At 44.4% G+C, this 19,221-nt stretch overlaps 2 protein-coding genes across 3 annotated transcripts; one reads left to right on the top strand and one right to left on the bottom strand.

The window, feature by feature from the left end:
- The first annotated feature begins 414 nt into the window (after window positions 1-414).
- On the top strand, window positions 415-10,208 carry LOC137789963 (ras-related C3 botulinum toxin substrate 3). Its single transcript, XM_068583853.1, has 6 exons — window positions 415-1,026; window positions 4,063-4,134; window positions 4,865-4,982; window positions 5,466-5,528; window positions 6,107-6,266; window positions 7,139-10,208. The coding sequence occupies exons 1-6, from the start codon at window positions 992-994 to the stop codon at window positions 7,267-7,269; spliced, it is 579 nt and encodes a 192-aa protein (XP_068439954.1). The 5' UTR covers window positions 415-991; the 3' UTR covers window positions 7,270-10,208.
- A 2,369-nt stretch (window positions 10,209-12,577) lies between these two features.
- dcxr (dicarbonyl/L-xylulose reductase) lies at window positions 12,578-18,946 on the bottom strand. 2 transcript variants are annotated; one of them, XM_068583506.1, is made up of 8 exons: window positions 18,575-18,946; window positions 17,178-17,275; window positions 15,431-15,585; window positions 15,264-15,306; window positions 14,881-14,980; window positions 14,438-14,502; window positions 13,414-13,531; window positions 12,578-12,783 (listed from the first exon to the last, which is right to left on the bottom strand). In XM_068583506.1, the coding sequence occupies exons 1-8, from the start codon at window positions 18,624-18,626 to the stop codon at window positions 12,680-12,682; spliced, it is 735 nt and encodes a 244-aa protein (XP_068439607.1). In that variant the 5' UTR covers window positions 18,627-18,946; the 3' UTR covers window positions 12,578-12,679. The 2 variants fall into 2 exon arrangements, with proteins under 2 accessions (XP_068439607.1, XP_068439606.1); XM_068583505.1 differs by having other exon boundaries at window positions 14,881-14,998.
- Window positions 18,947-19,221: the final 275 nt, after the last annotated feature.

Here is a 19,221-nt window from a genome sequence, read left to right on the forward strand (position 1 = left end):
CGGTCTGACAGTATTGGTCTGGTAGTGCACCTGTCTTAATTAAGACCATCGGTGATCAGCCACATGCAGTTTACCTGACTTCCATGAGGTCATTAGAATGTTACCTGTAAGTAGGTTTCTAATTACTGACTGCAAAGATCACACCTGTTCTAGATGTAAACAATTGCACTGGATTATATACAATGGTATAAACATCTTGAGTCAGTTTTGTTTCCAAAAGTCATAATTCCGACCTACTAATACGTATTTAGGCACATATTTGTGATCCATAACATCGTTTAGGTATTGAATTTATGTATTATAATCATTATCATGAGCATAACCTGTATCATATTATATCCATCAGCCATTCAGTGCAAAGACCTGTTCAATGTGTGGCGTTAGCAGCAGCAGCAGTGGTGGTGGTAGCAGTAGTAACGTCACTTCAGTCATACCTAGTGCTATTGTAGGCTAGTCGTACTAGTATTATAGTCTAGTGGTAGTAGTATTGTAGGCTAATCTTAGTAGTATTGTAGGCTAATAGTAGTAGTATTGTACGCTTGTAGCGTTAGTAGCGGGGGTGGTGGTAGGAGTAACGTCACGTTAGCTAGTAGTAGACTGAGAAGTATTGTAGACTGGTCGTCGTAGTATTGTAGGCTAGTCGTAGTAGTATTGTAGACTAGTATTAGTAGTATTGTAGGCTAGTCGTAGTAGTAGTAGTAGTAGTAGTGTAGGTTAGTAGTAGTGTGCTCAGCTAGAGAGTTTCGGCGGAGAAGGAAGTAGAAAACGTGAATCTTCTCTTCTGCTAGGATTCCGCCATTACGTGCTCTGTCCCTTTAAAGGCACTCGGTGCTTTCCGGAGTTGCTCGGAACTGCTCGTCATCGACCTCTTTCACTGCGGCTCCATCGCCGAGCGGACTGGCCCGCTGCTCTCATCCGAGACCTCAGTGCAGACTGCCGGATCTATTAAGCACCAACGCCGGCTCCCTGAAAGCCTCCAGCTCTCGTCAAAATGCAGGCTATTAAATGTGTGGTGGTGGGCGACGGGTAAGTGAACGCTTACACGAACACGCCGCCCGTAACATTTTCTCGTGTGCAATTCGGCGACGCGTCCACGGATGGATGGTGATGGGAGGATGATATTGAGGTAAAAGGGGCTGTGGCTCAGCGATCCGTCGGTCGCCCCGGTCTTCTGTGGTCGGCTCCACAAAGACCCGCAGTTATATTTGCTCCGTGAGTGCATTCGCTGGGCTCCCATCTTGGCCTCCGGTCCATTGTGGCGCGGGGAGCGGATGCGGGAGCACCTACACGCCTCGTAGGCCACTGGAGGCAGACTGAAGTGCTGATGCACGCTAAGGAATTTGTGGCCCTGTCAGTGGCAAACAGGCCCCGACGCTTTTATTCTGCACACAGCGTGCCTTTCTTACTGCACCCAGATCACATTGGCTTCACGTGGACCGACGCTTGTAGCGAGCTTTTTTTCCATTTCTCCTTTCAAACCGTCATACAATTACCGGGGAGACATTAGGCCGGGGAAAAATGTGTCATTTATGTCATATTTTTTTTGGGACAAATGAAGAATAGGCCCCATATATGTTTTAATGCTTAAAGTTAAAATGCTGTCACTAAAATATATTGACTTTGAATTACGTGTTTCGGCTGCTGCGGTTTTCAGGATTGTGACTTTTCTCAGACTTGTGGTTTTGACGGTAGTCACAGATGATCTGTGCAGAAAGAGGTTGTTGTTGTAATTCGAAGACGTCACAAATCTTTTAAAGCAGGGTCTCCCCCATTTAAGCTCAGTTCACCCATCCTCGGGGAGTACCACTTTGGTGCCTTGAAAAACAACCCTGATGATCAATGGTCATCAATTTGGACTTGGAAACCAAGAATTTATAGCAAAAAAGCCTGCATTATAAACTAGTAGAAAAATGGGTGTTAACCAGGGGGCGTGGTCTAAAGGTGTTTTTACAAATGTGTGTTTTTGTCATCACTTTTTATATGTGTGTGTGGAGCTTGCAGCTCTGTGTTTGGTGAAGGTGTGTTCAGAGGTACGTACATGGTGCAAATTTGACCACTAGACTGATGCAGTTTATTTTGATTAGCCCCAAATGGTCAATATAGGCTTCTTTTTTTAACAGACTGCATTTGTAGGAAAAGCCCATGTGGAGGTAATAAAATGAAAGATGGCTGAATTCCCTTTACCTACTTCAGTTGAAAGCTACTGCTGTTTCTCCTGCTGGCTCACTGTCATAGTTTAATAAGCTATCGAATGTTATTGGTAGCACCTGTGTTTTTTCCTCCCATGACAAGTCAAAGTGACTGCTGTTAAAAAGCTCTGTGCACAGTACAGAGACTAGGGAGGGGATGGTGTCACCCATAGGTTTGTGGACCCTTGGTATTCGGTCCGTCGCCATCTTGTTTTGAAGTGAAACGAAGGATGGAGCCAAGTACAACCGAACGCTAAATACGACATTGTTAGGCATTCACAATGTTAAAATTAACTTTCATGAACAAAAAACACTGAAAGGGTTAAGGACGAAAACATGTGGCCCGCCCTAAAGCACCCCTTCTTTATGGTCTATTTAACTCTAAATGGACCATAATGTACTAAATGAAGATCATGCTGTATTGAAGAATACTTGAAACTAGAGATTGAGACATAAACTCATGTTTACAATGTTTACTGAGGGAATACATCAAGAGAGAAGTAGAGTCATTTATATAGACTTCTATACAACCAGAGTAGCCGCCACCTGGTGGTCAGCAGAGAGAATGCAGCTTTAATGCACTACCGCATCGACTTCAACACACAGAAAGTCCTAGATGGACATTGATTCATCAACACAAAAGATAAACAAGTGTGTTGGAAAATAGTTGGTTCTTTGATGAAAGCCAGTCAAAGATACAAGCATGTGGATATAAAAATAAAAGCGGAGAAGTAACCACGACTTCCACGATGCTTTTCACTAAGAAACGTTCTATCAAAGAGCCTAACGTGTATCTATAGTTCCCTGCCAATGACAGGCAGACTATGTTTTTCAGAGAATTCACTTATGGATGTAGTCTGATTCTAATGGAGGAAGTGTTTTGTTCCCAAATTGTCTTACGGCTTTGATTTGTGCATTCTCCATAGCAACCGCAAGCGAGGTTCAAGGGAATTGTAGTCAGTACAACCAAGCCCTGTGGGAAACGGATGGACAAGAGATAATATTTTTAATCTATAATCTAACGCTGAAATAATCCAAACTGACGGCCACGGCATACATTTACAGCATCGTTACGTTATCGGACTCAAACAGTGTTTCTTGGTTGGTATTCAGGAGGAGGCTGAGATCGAGTCCTTACAGCAGAACATGAGATTGGCAAACGAAGCGGGCAAGTATCACCAACAGCGCCTATTTTCTGCAATGATCCAAATCCTGACGCAGAGTTGCATTGTGGGAAGTGTAGGAGTTGGTGTTTTTGGAGCTTAACCCATCATTAGGACTGAAGGTCGAGATATCTCGGTCTCTGCTGCAGCGGCGTTCTCAACTCTCTGAAAGTGGAACACCACGCCTTGCACTTCTCCCGACTCTCTCCATCCCAAACCAGAGAAACGTACTGACCTCAAATCAGTCTTGTGGCACCTCCACACATATTGGCACTTGTGTGTCACCACCATTTGCTTTGTCTGCAGAGACAAAAACCTTAATTACCTCGTGCATGAGCACACGGCTGATACCCATTTCATGCCACCGGCTGATCGGTGTGGCACCCTGCGCCTTGTGTTCAGTACAGTACAGGGAACGTTATGTGTACCGTTCATGAGAAGGAGAGGAAGGGCGTGCATGTGAGGGAGGGAGTGTGTGCGTGTGTGTGTGTGTGGGGGGGTGTTATTATAGGGGGCTACTGTGTCCCTCAGGCGACATGAATGTAGGCCAGTGTGTATGTGGCACAGTAACAGAGTGGAGGAGCAGCCTGCTCTGACTCTTTCGCACACACATAGTCATGCATACTCCAAGTCCTCACAGAATGTGTGGAACTGTCCTCCCACTGTTTTTTGCACTCATGTGTCCTCTGTTGTCCCTCCTCTTTCCTCAGGGCGGTGGGTAAGACCTGTCTGCTGATTAGCTACACCACCAATGCCTTCCCTGGTGAATACATCCCCACGGTGTGAGTAAACCGCGCGCTGCGTTCTCTTGATCTGAGGCGCGGCTTCATGCCGTCGTGTTTGCAAGAGCTCAGAGATACGATACGCATGTCGTGATGCAGGGGTTAGCGTTCCATAGATGTCGATTTAAAAAACAACAAATAAACTATCTTCAGGAAAGCTGTCAATATCCAACATCATGCACCAATGTTTTCATGTAAACTGTAAAGTCAATACAGTGTTTTTGGGAATCAATACAGTATCGCAAAATATGCTCGCGTGTATTGATATTTCTTCCCACCTCGACGTTACATCATTTAGGATGGCGTGCTATGACGATACAGACTGCGAGACAATATGAACGGGTCATCCGTGAGTGAGAGATTTTTCCATGGTGTTTGTACTATGGCAGCCATCAATTATATCTTTCTGGGTGTATTAACACCCAGAAAGATATGACGAAGATTCTTTTATAGCAAAAAAACAACATGTTTTGGCTCAATATTGACTTACTAGCTATTTCCAGAAAAGCACAGTGGGCTATCTTCCAGTCTTCTGCTAAGTTATCACACAAATGGCTCTCGTTGTCATCAGTGACCTGAATATGAGAATGCCATGACACTTTACTACACAACCAAAGTTCATTACACAGGTCACATTGGATCACACAAGGAGCTATTGGAACAGAACCCAGATGTTCTGGTTCTCTCTCTCGCTTGCATTTCACTAAGTGTAGTATCTGACTTCCTGCAGCTTTGACAACTACTCCGCCAATGTGATGGTGGATGGGAAACCAGTGAATCTGGGCCTTTGGGATACAGCAGGACAGGAGGACTACGATAGGCTCAGACCATTGTCCTACCCTCAGACGGTATCCAAACCTCTTCCTCCCAGCACACACACACACAGTTATATTATTCACGTTGACAGTCACCCCAATTCAAACAATGCATAGTTAAAGGAACTTGGAATCATGTAGTTTATCTATGCACAACATATCTAAAATTACCAAAGAGTATTCCTCTACTGTCACACCAAATAAGACCGGTCAGGTTGCATACTCAGATATATTATAAATGACATGAATACTACTTAATCTGAAGCTCAAATATTCTTCCTTGTATTGAAATGAAACAAAGTTGTACTTAGAGTTTGTGTGATGCAACAAAATAAAGTGATGTTATACAAAATATGATTCCGAATAACCTTCCATGTAATTAACAGCAATAAAAGTGCTCATTATGACATGAAGATTACTGGTATTAAGATCAGATGACTATTTGAGAGACACACACACACACACGCACACGCACAGATCTCCTAATCAAGTAGCCGTCTCTCTGGTTCTCTCCAGGATGTGTTCTTGATATGCTTCTCCCTGGTCAGTCCGGCCTCCTTTGAGAACGTCCGAGCCAAGGTCAGTACGCTGACCCCCCACCCTGCCCCTCCCCGTGCCGAGTCTGACCACAAGGAGGCACATCTCTGGCTCCACCTGGCTTATCACTGCTGCGCGGCTCCTTCAGATCTCGGCTTAGAACGGTCTGGACCTGACCCCTACTACCCTCCAGGGGGCGTAGTACAGAGACCTGTTGTAAGGCCAGGCCTGAAGGAGTCCAACTACTCTGCAGAGGGAGCGTGACGGCCGGCCGTGGTTTGGTCTGCTGAGCATCATGGGACGCTCTCATATCAAACCACACTATCCCTAAAGGCCCAACCTCCCTTTGTAGATTCTCTCACCACGGGATGTGATTGGGAGCTGCCTTGCCTGACCACGTTTTGTGTTCATACAACTATGCTTCCATTCAGATCTATTAATAGAAAAATAAATAAAAACTGCTCCGAGCTCCACAACTCTGTCGGTGTTTTCAATGTCGCAGTGGAAAAGGCGCTCGCTGCTCTGCTTCTGTCTGCTAACTGTTGTCTTTTTTCTCTCTTACTCACTTTGTCCTTTGTATATACAAATGTGCACGTGTGTTTTTGCGTGCGGTGCCCCAGTGGTACCCTGAGGTGAGACACCACTGCCCCAACACGCCCATCATCCTCGTGGGCACCAAGCTGGATCTGCGAGATGACAAGGACACTATTGAGAGGCTGCGCGACAAGAAGCTTTCCCCCATCACCTACCCGCAGGGCCTGGCCATGGCGAGAGAGATTGGTGAGGCTGCGTGTGCTGCGGGCACGGCCAGATGCGAGTTTTAAGGACTAGTCAGTCATTAGCTACTTTTTTTGTTTTTACAGCAAATAGACAACCACACAGTGGTAAAGTTATCGCACAGTAAGTGTGCTGCATTTTAAACATCAGTGCCGTTTCACTTGTTATTTAGCTATAAAGGATGAACTGAAAAGCAACCTAATCAAAGACCCAAAGAAATAGGTTTCCAAAATGAAGTCCCGGAGACGGAACAGGGTCAGCCTAGCTTAGCATAAGGACTACAACCAGGGGTAAACAGCTAGCCTCTGTCCTGGAACCGTCATTTACTAAATAACCATTGTTTATTCAATCAGTAGAGATTGACACCATAAACTCATGTTACAATGTTTACTATAGTAATGAATCAAGAAAGAAGGAGAGTCACCTTCTCATAGACTTGTATACAACCAGACTTCTATACAACCGGAGGAGTTGCCTCCTGCAGGCCATGAGAGAATGCAGGTTTCACTTTTCACCAGGAGCAGCTGGAGTCTGAGCTTCTGGTGAACCTGCATGATGTCGTCGAATTTCACCAGAATCTGACCGATGATGACGAGCATTAAGCATATCTAAATAGAAATGGTCTTCTCTCTGATAGTCTCGTTTACTTATGTAGGTCCTATGAAGGCATCCGTCTCTTCCTGAGCACATTCAGCATCCTCTGCACATCGGGCCTTATCGCTCCGTGAAATTGCTGTTGGTCATCACTTTACCAATTTCTATGTTGGAAAGGTTTAGGGGTCGGAGGTTTCAGACGCTGTTTCAGGATCCAACACACACTTCGACTCATACTGACGCCCTAGTCTTTTCCCATCATGCCCTCTTCCTTCCCTTAGGGGCCGTGAAGTACCTGGAGTGCTCCGCGCTGACCCAGCGAGGCCTGAAGACGGTATTCGACGAGGCCATCCGAGCCGTGCTCTGCCCTCCGCCTGTGAAGAAGAGGGGGAAGAGGTGCACCATGTTCTGAGGAGGAAGCGCCGCCCCCCAACACTACACTACATCACCATGTACAACAACCACTACTTCTCTGAGAGGATGAGAGAGAAAACTAGCGAGAGTGAGTGTGCACTGCTGAGATTGCTTTCTTTATATTGATGTTTTTTCAAAGCGACATTGGTATACTTAATCCAATTTTTTTACCATAACTGAATAGGCTCATAGTTTCTCTGTGAAAGACATTGACTGTCCACCTACTTTGTACTCATAGAACCACTTCAAGTTGCCATGAGGGCTGACAAAGGTCTCTATTTACTGCATTCTGCGACATCTCTTCTTTTTCAGCCATGCTTGCTTGAATTAATGCACTGTTGACGAGATGGAAAGGGAACTATGAATACGCCTTCAGGTCTGAAGTTACCCTCAGCTCCTGATCTAAGATCAGCATGTGTTGCGTACTGCTGGCATGCACACACCCATCTGTTTCTACCAACAGTGAAAGAAGTATACTACTGCCTGCGTTCACTAAACTTCACGACGAGAGTATGATGTCTTAAATGTTAAGTAATGGGGGCGGAGGGTCACAAGAAGAGAGGCATAAGTTAAAGAGAGAGGGATAAGTTAAAGAGAGAGGTATAAGTCAAAGGGAAATGCAGATATTTTTTTTAACCTATTTTTTGTAGTTCTGGTTTTATTCCCACCAGTCACAACATAAATGCTGAGATTTCAGGAACCTGATGAGTCAATAAACACAAGAAAGCGCTTTAATGCAACTGCAGCAGCCATTTATTCTGATTCGTTCTCTTTCCAGAGCCCCCGAGGGCCCCGAGGCTGCATCTGGTTAAAAGGGGAACTTTTGGATTTTTCATCCTGGCCCCTAATTTACAATGTTCTCGTGTATAAGTGACTAATGAGGACAACAGTTCAGCCACCGAGCTGCGAGGGCGACTTCTCACCATCAATACACGGCCACTAAAAGTCATCCGTGTCTCTTTTGGCTCAGATTGTTTTCAGAAGGGTCTTTCCAGCATCATTTAAAGAACATTATAGGGAGGGAAGAGAGGAGCAGTCCCGTTCTGGAAAACTATCTATGAGCAATTTATTTCTGTCTGAGATATGATTTGTGATGTAAGGAGAAAATGTTAAAAATGCGGAGGTGGCTTGTTGCCTGGAGACGGTGAGGGTTGAAGAGAGGTGTGTCCTGGGAAGAGTTTACTAAGAAAGCGTAGCTCGGTGAAAGACTGTAAAGGTCACAGCTGAATACTTAGAGGATGTGGACGAGGTCTTTGCGCTTGATGGCATTTATTTGAGCCAGAGTGCACAGACGGTACTCAGACCTGACGTGAGCAAGGCTCGGTGAGGAAGGGAAAGGAAAAGAAGAAGGTTCTGTTGCTCCGCGGGGTTCCTTCCATTGTGTCGTCAGACTCTCTGAGCCCGTTGGGAGGAAAACAACAAGCACTTTGACTGGATGTTCGTTCACGGTGAGGAGTCGATCAAGCAATTACATTCCACCTGCAGCGTTCTTCCTCAATACTGGAGCAAATGATGTTCAATATTTACAAATATACATGAGAGAATAGGGTCCAGTGGGAAAAATACCAAAGTTCTCCAAAATCTCAGCACTTATGTGAAACGAGCGCAGAGGAACTGCTACTGATGGGAATGATGGACAGTACTAGGAGCGTGTTCCCTTTTTGAAAGGACTGTAGGAAAGAGAACCGACCATGACATCGAGGAGGGGGGGGGGCAAAAAAATAAAAATAAAAAAGCTCCAGAGTGAACCCTTGAGTTAGGATGATCTTGTCAAAAGAAAAAAGCAACATTTTGCTGTCTCACCCGATCTGTGCGCTCTTTTTACGGTGGACAGAATGACCACGGTGGTGTTCTTACTGTAGACAAACATCTGATCTTAGTCCAGTGTCTTTGGGTAACTTCATCTAACTGTGAACACGTGACAGACAAGCATGCCAAACATGGGGGCTGTACACCCTTGCTGCCTGAGTTCTGCCTCTGGGGCTGGAGGAGCTTGCATGGGTCTTAAAATATTCTGTCTTAATTTATCCCATTATTTTTGATCTTGTCTCTGTTCCTGTGTGTGTGTGTGTGTGTGTGTGTGTGTGTGTGTGTGTGTGTGCGTGTGTGTGCGTGTGCGAGAGCGAGAGCATGTGTCGTATCAGTGAGACATCTTTGTTTCACGGGTTGGGGGCAGTGCATAAAAGACAGTATTGTTTTGAGCCAAGTTTTTTAGTGTCCAGTTTTTTGGTACTATTTCATATTGTATTGTAGTAATACACAAGACTTTTCAACAATCTGTGGACATAATGAAAGAAGAAAAAAAAGGATATTAATGACATCTAGTGATGTACAGAATAATCCTTAGAAAAGGAATGCGTTATGAATATCTACATGTACCTGAATATTTAGCTCTTAAAACTAAAACAATTCAAACTAAAGGGATTATAGTCGCTTGTGTTGAAGTTAGAAGTGTTGCTAACAGTGTACAATATTAAAGGGGCCGATCTTTGTGCAGTTTGTCGTTGCGGCAAGCTGCGCGGGTTGCGCCTTTATGAAATGCATTTCTGTGGTCACAGGCCGGCAGTGTGTCTGTCTCCCTCTTGTGGCGAGACGCAGCACTGCGGTCCACTCCGTCACGCTGTCTTTGGTTGGCATAGCAAACTGTGGTTGAATCATGTCGTGTGGTCCCGCCTCGTGGGGTGTTGAACTGTAGAGGAGAAAAAAACGCAGCGAGACACTCTAATCTACTATTGCATGGAAGTTCTCTGGTTATTTGACCCACTGTAATTCTTAAGAGAGGTTGTATAATGAAATGCATTGGCCATGTACGTATGTAATGTAAGATGACTTGTATACTTGTTCCAACTGTTTGTCTTATTTTTTATTACTTCACATGTCTGTGTGGTGAAATATTTCAATTTTTTGTATACTAAATACAAATGTATATGTAAGGCACTTAGCGTTCTGTCATGATTTGTTGATTGTTTCTTTCTTATGATACATGATAACATAAGACAATGAATGAAAAAAGAAAAAGTGAACGCCAACAATTAATCTGCTAAATATGATCAAACAAGTGTCCTGAGGCGCTGCGTGCAGAGCTTTAGAAACAACGGCAGAACAAGACGCTGGGCGCAGGAAAAAAAGCTCCATGGGCACAAAGTCTGTTTTCACCAGTGGTGGAGGAAGTACTGAAGTTTAGTACTTAACTACAAGTACAAGTACCCGGGAAAATACAAGTAAAAGTACTACATCAACAATCATACTTAAGTAAAAAGTACTCAAAGTACTTTTAAATTTACTTTAAGTACTAAAAGTACTCGCGCAATGGGTTGTATCTCAATGTTGAGGGCTGTATCATTTTGATAGAGAAAGCAGATATAGCTACTGGTAATGCTTATGCCTCTACAGAAGTCACGACGAGTAATATTTATAAGCAACAACATTTGTTTATTAGAAAGGTTGGTGTACTTGTTGTGCTGACCCTCTGTAATACTTTTCACACTATGTTACAATTCTGTGGATGACAAGTTATCTACCAGGGATTATCTGCAAAGTTAATACCATTAAGCGAAACCTGTGAAGACATTTTATATCTTTAAATATTTAATTTAATTATAAAAGTGTAAAAAATGGAAACGTGGAACATGCAACAGTTTGGCATAACTGTGTTCATAAAATGTAACGAATAACAACACATTGTAGAAATGTAGTGGAGTGAAAGTATAGGTAACAGCTGCAAAATGTAACAGAGTAAAAGTATGCACTATTATTTTTACTTAAGTAAAGTACAGATACGTAACAATGTACTTAAGTACAGTAACAAAGTAAAAATACTTTGTTACATTCCACCACTGGTTTTCACTAAAGCAACATTTGTCTAATTTAGCAGTGCTTCAGGTAATGATAGTATTGCTTAAAAAGGTTAAAATGTGAAATTTAAGGCATTAATATATCAGAAAACCAGCGCAGACCTGCTTGCCATTGCATGTGGCCCAGCAGGGTGAGATGCAGGGCTGAGAGGACAGCAGCTTCATACACAGCGTCCACGGAGAAAGTCTGCTTCTTTTCTTAAACAATGGATCGCAACCAACCTACTGCCACCTGTTGTTCTGGGGTGGGAGAGTGTGTGCAGATTTGATTCAATTCAGGTTATTTTAAATACCCCAAAATCACAAATACAATATTTGCCTCGGCGGCCTTTACGATCTGTACACATCCAAACACGACGATGATCCATGGCAGGGGACAGGTCCAGCTCCAGACCGCTACGATCCATCGAAACGTGACGTGAGGAGCACAGAGGCTCCAGGAAAGAAGGAGAGTTATTTATGTGCATTGAAGATACAATCATTTATCTGGAAGGAGAGAAAGAAGAGAGAAAAGAGAAGAGGAGATAGAGGAGTGCAGTGTATTCTTATATGCCCCCCAGCAGTCTAGACCTATAGCAGCATATTGAGGTGCTGGAGCAGAAACCTGAGCCAGCCCCAACTAAAAGCTCTGTCAAAGAGGAAAGTGTATGTGTACACACACACACACACACACACACACACACACACACACACACACACACACACACACACACACACACACACACACACACACACACACACACAGTCAAACAATCGGTAAGTCGGGAAAAGAACTGATAACTATTTTCACTCCTTTAAAAAATAAAAACATTCTCTGCTTTCATCTTGTCTAATGAGGATTTGATACTTTTCTTTTGCTTATGTGACTGTTCCTGAAATAAAATCAGCTATTTGAAGACTGGTGGCTTCACAATATCAAGTTCTTGAATTTAATTGATTTATCCAGAAAGTATTTTTAGCGGCTGAATATTCACATCTTTAACTAAGTTTAACTCTTTAACTCTTTAATGTATTTTGGATTGAAGCTACTTTTTAAATACATCTTAAAATATATTATTCACATTTTTATAACGGTCAGCTGAGATCTGCCCCTTAGGATAAGATGTGCAGATAACGAAGGGCCATCAAATTCTCACGGGTTCCCGACATATCGGCTCATTTACCCTGAAAAATAAATAACACGGTATTTTACAAAACTAAATTATTGGAGCGAAGTAAGGTTGAAAAAATAACTTAGAATTGGTACCATCTTTAGAGTGTTGTCCTGTTGTGTTCTGCTTTATAACAGTGCAACACCACATTTTTAATGATACAGAAAGCTGCTGATGCCTCGGCCATTATGATTGTAATGTAATGTAAATTACATATTATAAATAAATAATAAACCCTGACATCATTATTACACAGACTTATAATAAGACCTCAGCCACATACGAACAAATAACAGACAAGTGAGAGAATAAGTGGGCAAGTTTAATAAGTGATTCTGTATAATGCAGTGTGTGTGTGTGTGTGTGTGTGTGTGTGTGTGTGTGTGTGTGTGTGTGTGTCTGCTCAGCAGGCCAGGAAGCCTCCGTCCACCGGCAGGGTGACTCCATTGATCATGTTGCTCTGGTCGCTCAGCAGGAATAAGATGGCGTTCACCACGTCCTCCACCTCTGCACACGGACACACGGGGAGCTCGGTTAGCACGCGGGTCAACACACTGGTGAAGTGTTTGCGCTGCACAATTGTGTGCATTTAAAACCCCATCCAAGTCCACAAACACACAATGGCGGGGAACCCACATTCCTGAGTCCACATTCCTGAATGTGAATCAACGTCAGCCTCCTTTTAAGCCCCCTGGTACGAACCCTCCAGGAGGCTGAGCAGTGGGAGCCCCCACCATGTGTCTTTGTATCTTTGTAAAGAAGAGGAGAGGCTCAACTTAAAGAGGGCAGTTCAAGATTCAAGGGAGGGGGGGGGGGAGGGGGGGGGGGTAAGTTGTTATGCCTGAAACCATCGACTGTATCTGAGGGTAGACGATGTCACAAAAGTGAAGCCCAGGCATGTGGAGCATGTTGTGTGTCCATAACGGCGTTATGGACACACAACGGGGGCTTTGATACTGCGCCTCCCTCCCCCGATCACGACTGTGCACCCCTCCCTTTCACTTCTCAATGCATGCTGGGATGGGCTTCGGTAGATAATAAATAATGGATGGGGATACGCATCGTTAAAAAGTGACTGGGAGAATAAAAAGAGGCTGTGTGTCCGCCGTGTGGTCGGACACACAGCCGGGGTCTGACCTGCGAAGCGGCCCAGAGGGATGCGGGACAGCACGGTCTTGGCTTTTTCAGGGTCGCTCCAGCCCAGACGACCCATGTCAGTCATCACCACTGTGGGGTTCACACTGTTCACGCAGATCTGATGGGAACAACACTGCTACTTCAGCTCAAGCTAGTAGGAGACTTTGATAAAACACTAAAAGACTTTGTTATGTTGGCTCATACTCTCACTACATCCTGACAGTAGGACGTGAGGGATAATCTGTCAAACTCGTCAATAATAACAACATTAAAGTCACATAATTTAACGGCAGAGACCAGATATAAGGATTTCATTGTGATTGAATATTCTGTTCTAAATAACATTTCACTGTTCTGTTATTATAAAAGAGACATTTTGTCTCTGGTCACTGTGGCTACTTGTGACAATTTTGAAATTATGCTAAATGGTTTTGCTGTTGAAAACACAATGCTACCCCCCGTAATAAACAATACACAAGTTAATAAATAAGGCCTGCAGGCATTATGTTTATGTCTATGTTACGTTAATCAGCACAAACTGTAACATGAATAGCACTCAGGTCAGCCCTGAGGCAGGTGACACAGTTGAAAGCTGATATTTAATATTCAGACCCTGAGGACCAGAGTTTCTGAAATGTGTTCAGCCGACAACAAATGTTCATGACTTTTCCAAAACATATGGGATTTTATTTTTTTCAAGGACTTTTCCAGGTTTTCCTTGACCACATAAACCCTGTGGTCTGCATTACGAGGAAGGACCAGACTTACCTGGGACTGCTGTTCTCCTCTCTTAAGCCTGATAAAAGGGCGTGGTCACATCCCGATTGGCAGGAGAAGAAAGGCACCAGGCTGCCTCAGGATATTCTAACTCCACCTTTTACTTCTCCAATTAACTTAACTCATCTTTTCAACTGAACTCTGGAGACCGCCTTGAAACCAGTAAGCACAGACCCAGAAGTATGCCACCAGTACTCTGACATGTTGCAGAGAATATGCTGCGTTTATATATTATTATAATGTGTACCTGGTGGGGTCCCAGCTCCAGAGCCATCACTTTAGTCAGCATGTCCAGGGCTCCTTTAGTGGCACCTGAACCAGGACAAGAACACAGAGACCACTTCAGCAAGGCTGCAGCCTGGACACCTAAATACCTGGGGCCCTTCCTGGACACCTGAACACCTGGGGCCCTTCCTGGACACCTAAACACCTGGGGCCCAGGTTGGGGCCCAACACCTGGGGCCCTCAGGCTGCCTAAGGGGTGAATGAATACCCCAGAGAGCCAGCAGGTTGGAGCTACAACGGTCACAATGCAACATCACACATAAAAAGTGCTGGCGCTCTGACCATCCTTCAATGTTGACTTGAATAGGATGGACCAAAGCTCTTGAAATGTACCGAATCCCTCCATCGGCTGCTTACATAATGTTCTCCAAGGAAAGGCTCCAGGTTGAATGCTGTGTTACTCACAGTAGACGGCGTGGTCTCTGAGGGCGCACTGCGAGGCCTGGCTGGACACGTTGACGATGGAGCCTCCTGACCCTCTGGCCTTCATCCCACGGGCCACGATCTGACCACAGAGACAGAGCTCCATTTGATTCAACAGGAGCAGTTTGACAAAACAGACATTTAAATATGAACTAATGGTGTCATAAAACCACTGATACACAGCTCATCCATTGCAGGAGATGTATTTTTAGTCTTGTTGAACATATTGTTCCTGAGTTAACCGTTAATGTTTAACTCAGCAAAACATTTACTCACAAAAAAAGAAAAAAACACCAACAAACAAACTGAAGCCGAGAATGTAGGACACACAGGTGCAGTGATGTGGATGTAAGCCGTTCTTATACCTGGGAGACATGCAACACCGCTTTCACATTCACATTGAATAACCTGGAGATGAAAGACACCATAGAACATGAACATAACAGGTTGTCACATGATTAAAAAGTATTAAATGTTTATTTGCTGCTGCTAGTTCAAAATCATCATCAAAGAATCCAGAATTTGGTCTTACTGGTCAAACTGGTCGGGCGTGACCTCCAGAAACGGCTGCAGACTGGCGCAGGCAGCATTATTCACCAGCAGATCGATGGGGCCAACGTCCTGTAGAGCCGCTTCTGTGGCCCCCCAGTCTGCCAGGTCTACACACACTGGGGCGATGGACGCACACTGTGACAGGAAGTCAATGTCAGACATGTCGGTGCAGATAATAAAGCAGGGAGATGAAGGAGAAGAGGAGGAAAAACTTGATGATTCGATTAAAGGTTTTGAGACTAACATCCATTCAACAAGAACAGAACAGAATCATGTCCTTTTAGAAACTAAACCCTACATGTCTTGGTGTATTTTATTTATTTTGTCTATACTGACTCACAAAGCTGTATACTACACACATCCGGATGACTTATACATATAAGACCCCACTTTCTGGCTCCTAACTCTACAAATATGGCTGTTTGCTCAGTGGCCATGAGCTTCACAGTCATTTTCTATCTGTTACACGCAAACAGTCTCTTTTTTAAATAAACTTCCAATGTCTGGTTAACTTACACAACGGACCGACTTGATAAGGTTAAGGAAAAGTTGTCATTTGGAATAAAATGAGTATATTACTTACATAACATAACTACGTTTGTTACGTAACTTGAGTGAGCAAAGGTCATATGAGGGTGTACACGTAGGCTCTGTGTGGACGTCTGCATACCGCCAGTGTGACCTTAGAGACTTGAGCCTCGGTTTTACTCCCAAAATGGTCGCAGAGTGTTTTCACTGTCTGCTTGGAGGAAGCCTTCCACACATGCGCAGTAGACCGCTATGCTATCACTTGTAGTGTCGTGACTTAACGAATTGGCAGGAAGCGGACCGAAGATGATCAAACACCCTCCGATGATGATATTTACGTCACACAGGGACCCTTGCGAACACGCTGAAGCGCAACACCGATCCTCCAGGTTCCCCCTAAGGGAAGCACTGTTAGCCTGTAGCCGCCGACTCCATGGCCCAATCCCAATCTCCACCCTAAACCCTGAACCCTCAGGGACTCATGTGTTTTTATGTTCCATAATGTTGTAAAGGTATTTTATCGGGCTAAATGCCCACGTGCCTCTTTGTTTGCCTTTTTTTTTTTACGTCTCCATTCTTCCATTGGGAACTGCGTGTTTAACCTCACGTTGCAATGCATTATGGGTAATTCCCTTAGGCAAAGTCAGCATCTAATGTTGACTTAGGAAAAGGGTTCATAAAGGGCTCAAAATGTCCGCCACAGAGCCCTCAGGCACTCCACCATGTGACAATGGGACACCACTAAACCCTCAAGGACTTCACATGAGCGCGCCTCAAAGTCTGTGAGTCCGTAAGGGTGGAGATTGGGATTGGGCCCATGTCTTCATGTTGAGAGCAATCCCTCAGTCATTGAAATCCTTCAACTACATATTTTTTTAGTTTGAATGTTTTTTACTTTTTATAAATTGCCAAAAAAAGATGCCACGTTAATCTCATGTCAAAGTTACTCCAATGAAAGTCTCCAAGTGTTAACTGGGGACTCTCCCATTGACATCTCTGATGCTGCAGATTGCTATATGAATAATCTAGAAACTAAACAACATGGAACCTCATGTCAGCCAAAGTCTTCAGGAAAAGAAGCCAACTTTGTAGAAGTAAACCTGTCTTGATTTGTTAGGTGATGGGGAGGTTTTAAGTCTTAACACAGGAATCTCTCCTACCCTATCACATGTAAATGCAAGTCAAAGTGAGAGCAGTACCTCCTGCAGCAGACTGTCGAGGTCAGCCTGCGTGCGTGTGACCGCCGTGACCTTTGCCCCGCAGCGTGCCAGAGCCAGAGCCGTGTCCCTGCCGATGCCTGAGAGACAAAACATCCATAAACACAAAGACTTATTACAGAGGGAGCTGCTGCTGTGACACACATTCCACACGTCTCCGGGAACAAAGCGCTTTGTTCTTTTCTGTGTTGGAGCTGACGAGACTCTCTGAGGGGACGTGCAGAAGCATCACAGACTTCAACACTTTCCCTTCACGTTCGTTTTCATCATTTATCAATATTATTTTTTGAATGGTCACGTTCACCTGCAAGTCATTTAGCAGCAGGTTGTGAACATTTAATAAACAATTTATAACTCACTATAATGTTGTTTGAAACCGATGTAAGGACGGTCAACGCTTCGATTGTCCACAATTAGAAATCTATGAAGACATATTTGAAATCATTACAAGTGTTTCACGTTGTCATTCCTTCTCTTTACACACCTGTAGACACCCATGACATGACGACAACTATAACTCCTTCTGTAGGAGCTATAGGTTTGAACACTTACATTAATAAACACTTCTGCTCACAACTATATTATAGTGTGTTATGAAGCATTTATTGAATGTGTACTCATAACAAGGTGAATAAGGGTGTGTGTGACACTCACCATGAGCAAGTCATGATACATTCTGCATGAAATTGTAAAAACTAATACAAACATTTCGCTGCTTCTTATTCAGACCAATCTGTGCCTGAAACACGATGTGATTTGGATGTCCTCGTCTGTCTGTCTGACGGCAGGACGAACGTCTCTTCGGGGTCAATAGAGTTGTGGAATCATCTCGGCAGGGGGCCAAACCTTCCCCCTGGAGGGCAAACAGTTGCTGGTGGGCCACAGGCCAAAAACACACACCTGTTGTGTTGTTCAATGCAAAATAGTATGAGGGCCCTCCTGAGTTAAGTAACCTCACTCTCGCCAAAGTCTCACCCAGAGCAAACTCAAACCGCCATGATCAGATTATGAAAAATAATTAAGGATCCTACGTATAGAGCATTTTGACAAATGCGTTTTTTTTCTCACGAGAAACATCTGATTGGCCAAATCAAACTTTATGATGGGCCAACTTTAGCCCACGGACCACACTGATGTTGTGGGTAAAATGAACAGAAAGTATATTTGAGCAGTTAAACTCCGTGTGTGTGTGTGTGTGTGTGTGTGTGTGTGTGTGTCCGTGTGTCCGTGTGTGTGTGTCCGTGTGTGTGTGTCCGTGTGTCTCTCTCTCTCCCTCCCCTGCGGGGCTGCAGAGGATCTTGTTCGTCCAGCAGCCTGCTGGTGTCGCTGCAGACTGAGAATACGTCTCGTGAGAGTGCTGATGTTTATGGAGCTTTTACCTTTTCCCGCTCCGGTGACCAGAGCTCGTTTGCCCGCAAATGAGACGTCCATGATCGGCCAAGTCCTCGGAGATCAGCTGCAGACTGACGTAGTTACAAACACACTGACAAGAGGCGACCAGTCACGTGACAGGACAGCGCACTTCTTCTACACGGTCGAGCAGCAACTTCCTGATCTTTCACATAAATCCACCACGCATTCCCTGCGTCCAAGCCGATCGCACGTGGTGTTTTGCGGCAGCACAAACTGTGAGGATCCGCTTGACAGCGGCGGACGGAGCGGAGAGTCCGCGGTGAAGGCGGCAGGAAGCGGCGTGTCTGTGTCCCTCCGCGGGATTAGAGCTGAAGTTAACGGATGAGTCTTCAACTCAGTCCTGCACAATCGCCGTGAACACAAACACGCACGCGCGCACACACAAGTTTACACTCGCGCGCGCGCGTACACACACACACACACACACACACACACACACACACACACACACACACACACACACACACACACGTAAAATCAATGCAGGCTACATTACTCAAAGTTCTGCACTACTTAAGGTACAATCGCCAGGTACTTGTGGTTTACTTTCCCATTTTCTTCTTCTTTAATATTCTACTCTACTCTACATTTTTTTTAATAAACTACATTAGGT

Source organism: Clinocottus analis, unplaced genomic scaffold, assembly GCF_023055335.1.
Source record: "Clinocottus analis isolate CAN_PGR_092001 unplaced genomic scaffold, fCliAna1.0.p SCAF_19, whole genome shotgun sequence".
Classification (NCBI taxonomy): domain Eukaryota; kingdom Metazoa; phylum Chordata; class Actinopteri; order Perciformes; family Cottidae; genus Clinocottus; species Clinocottus analis.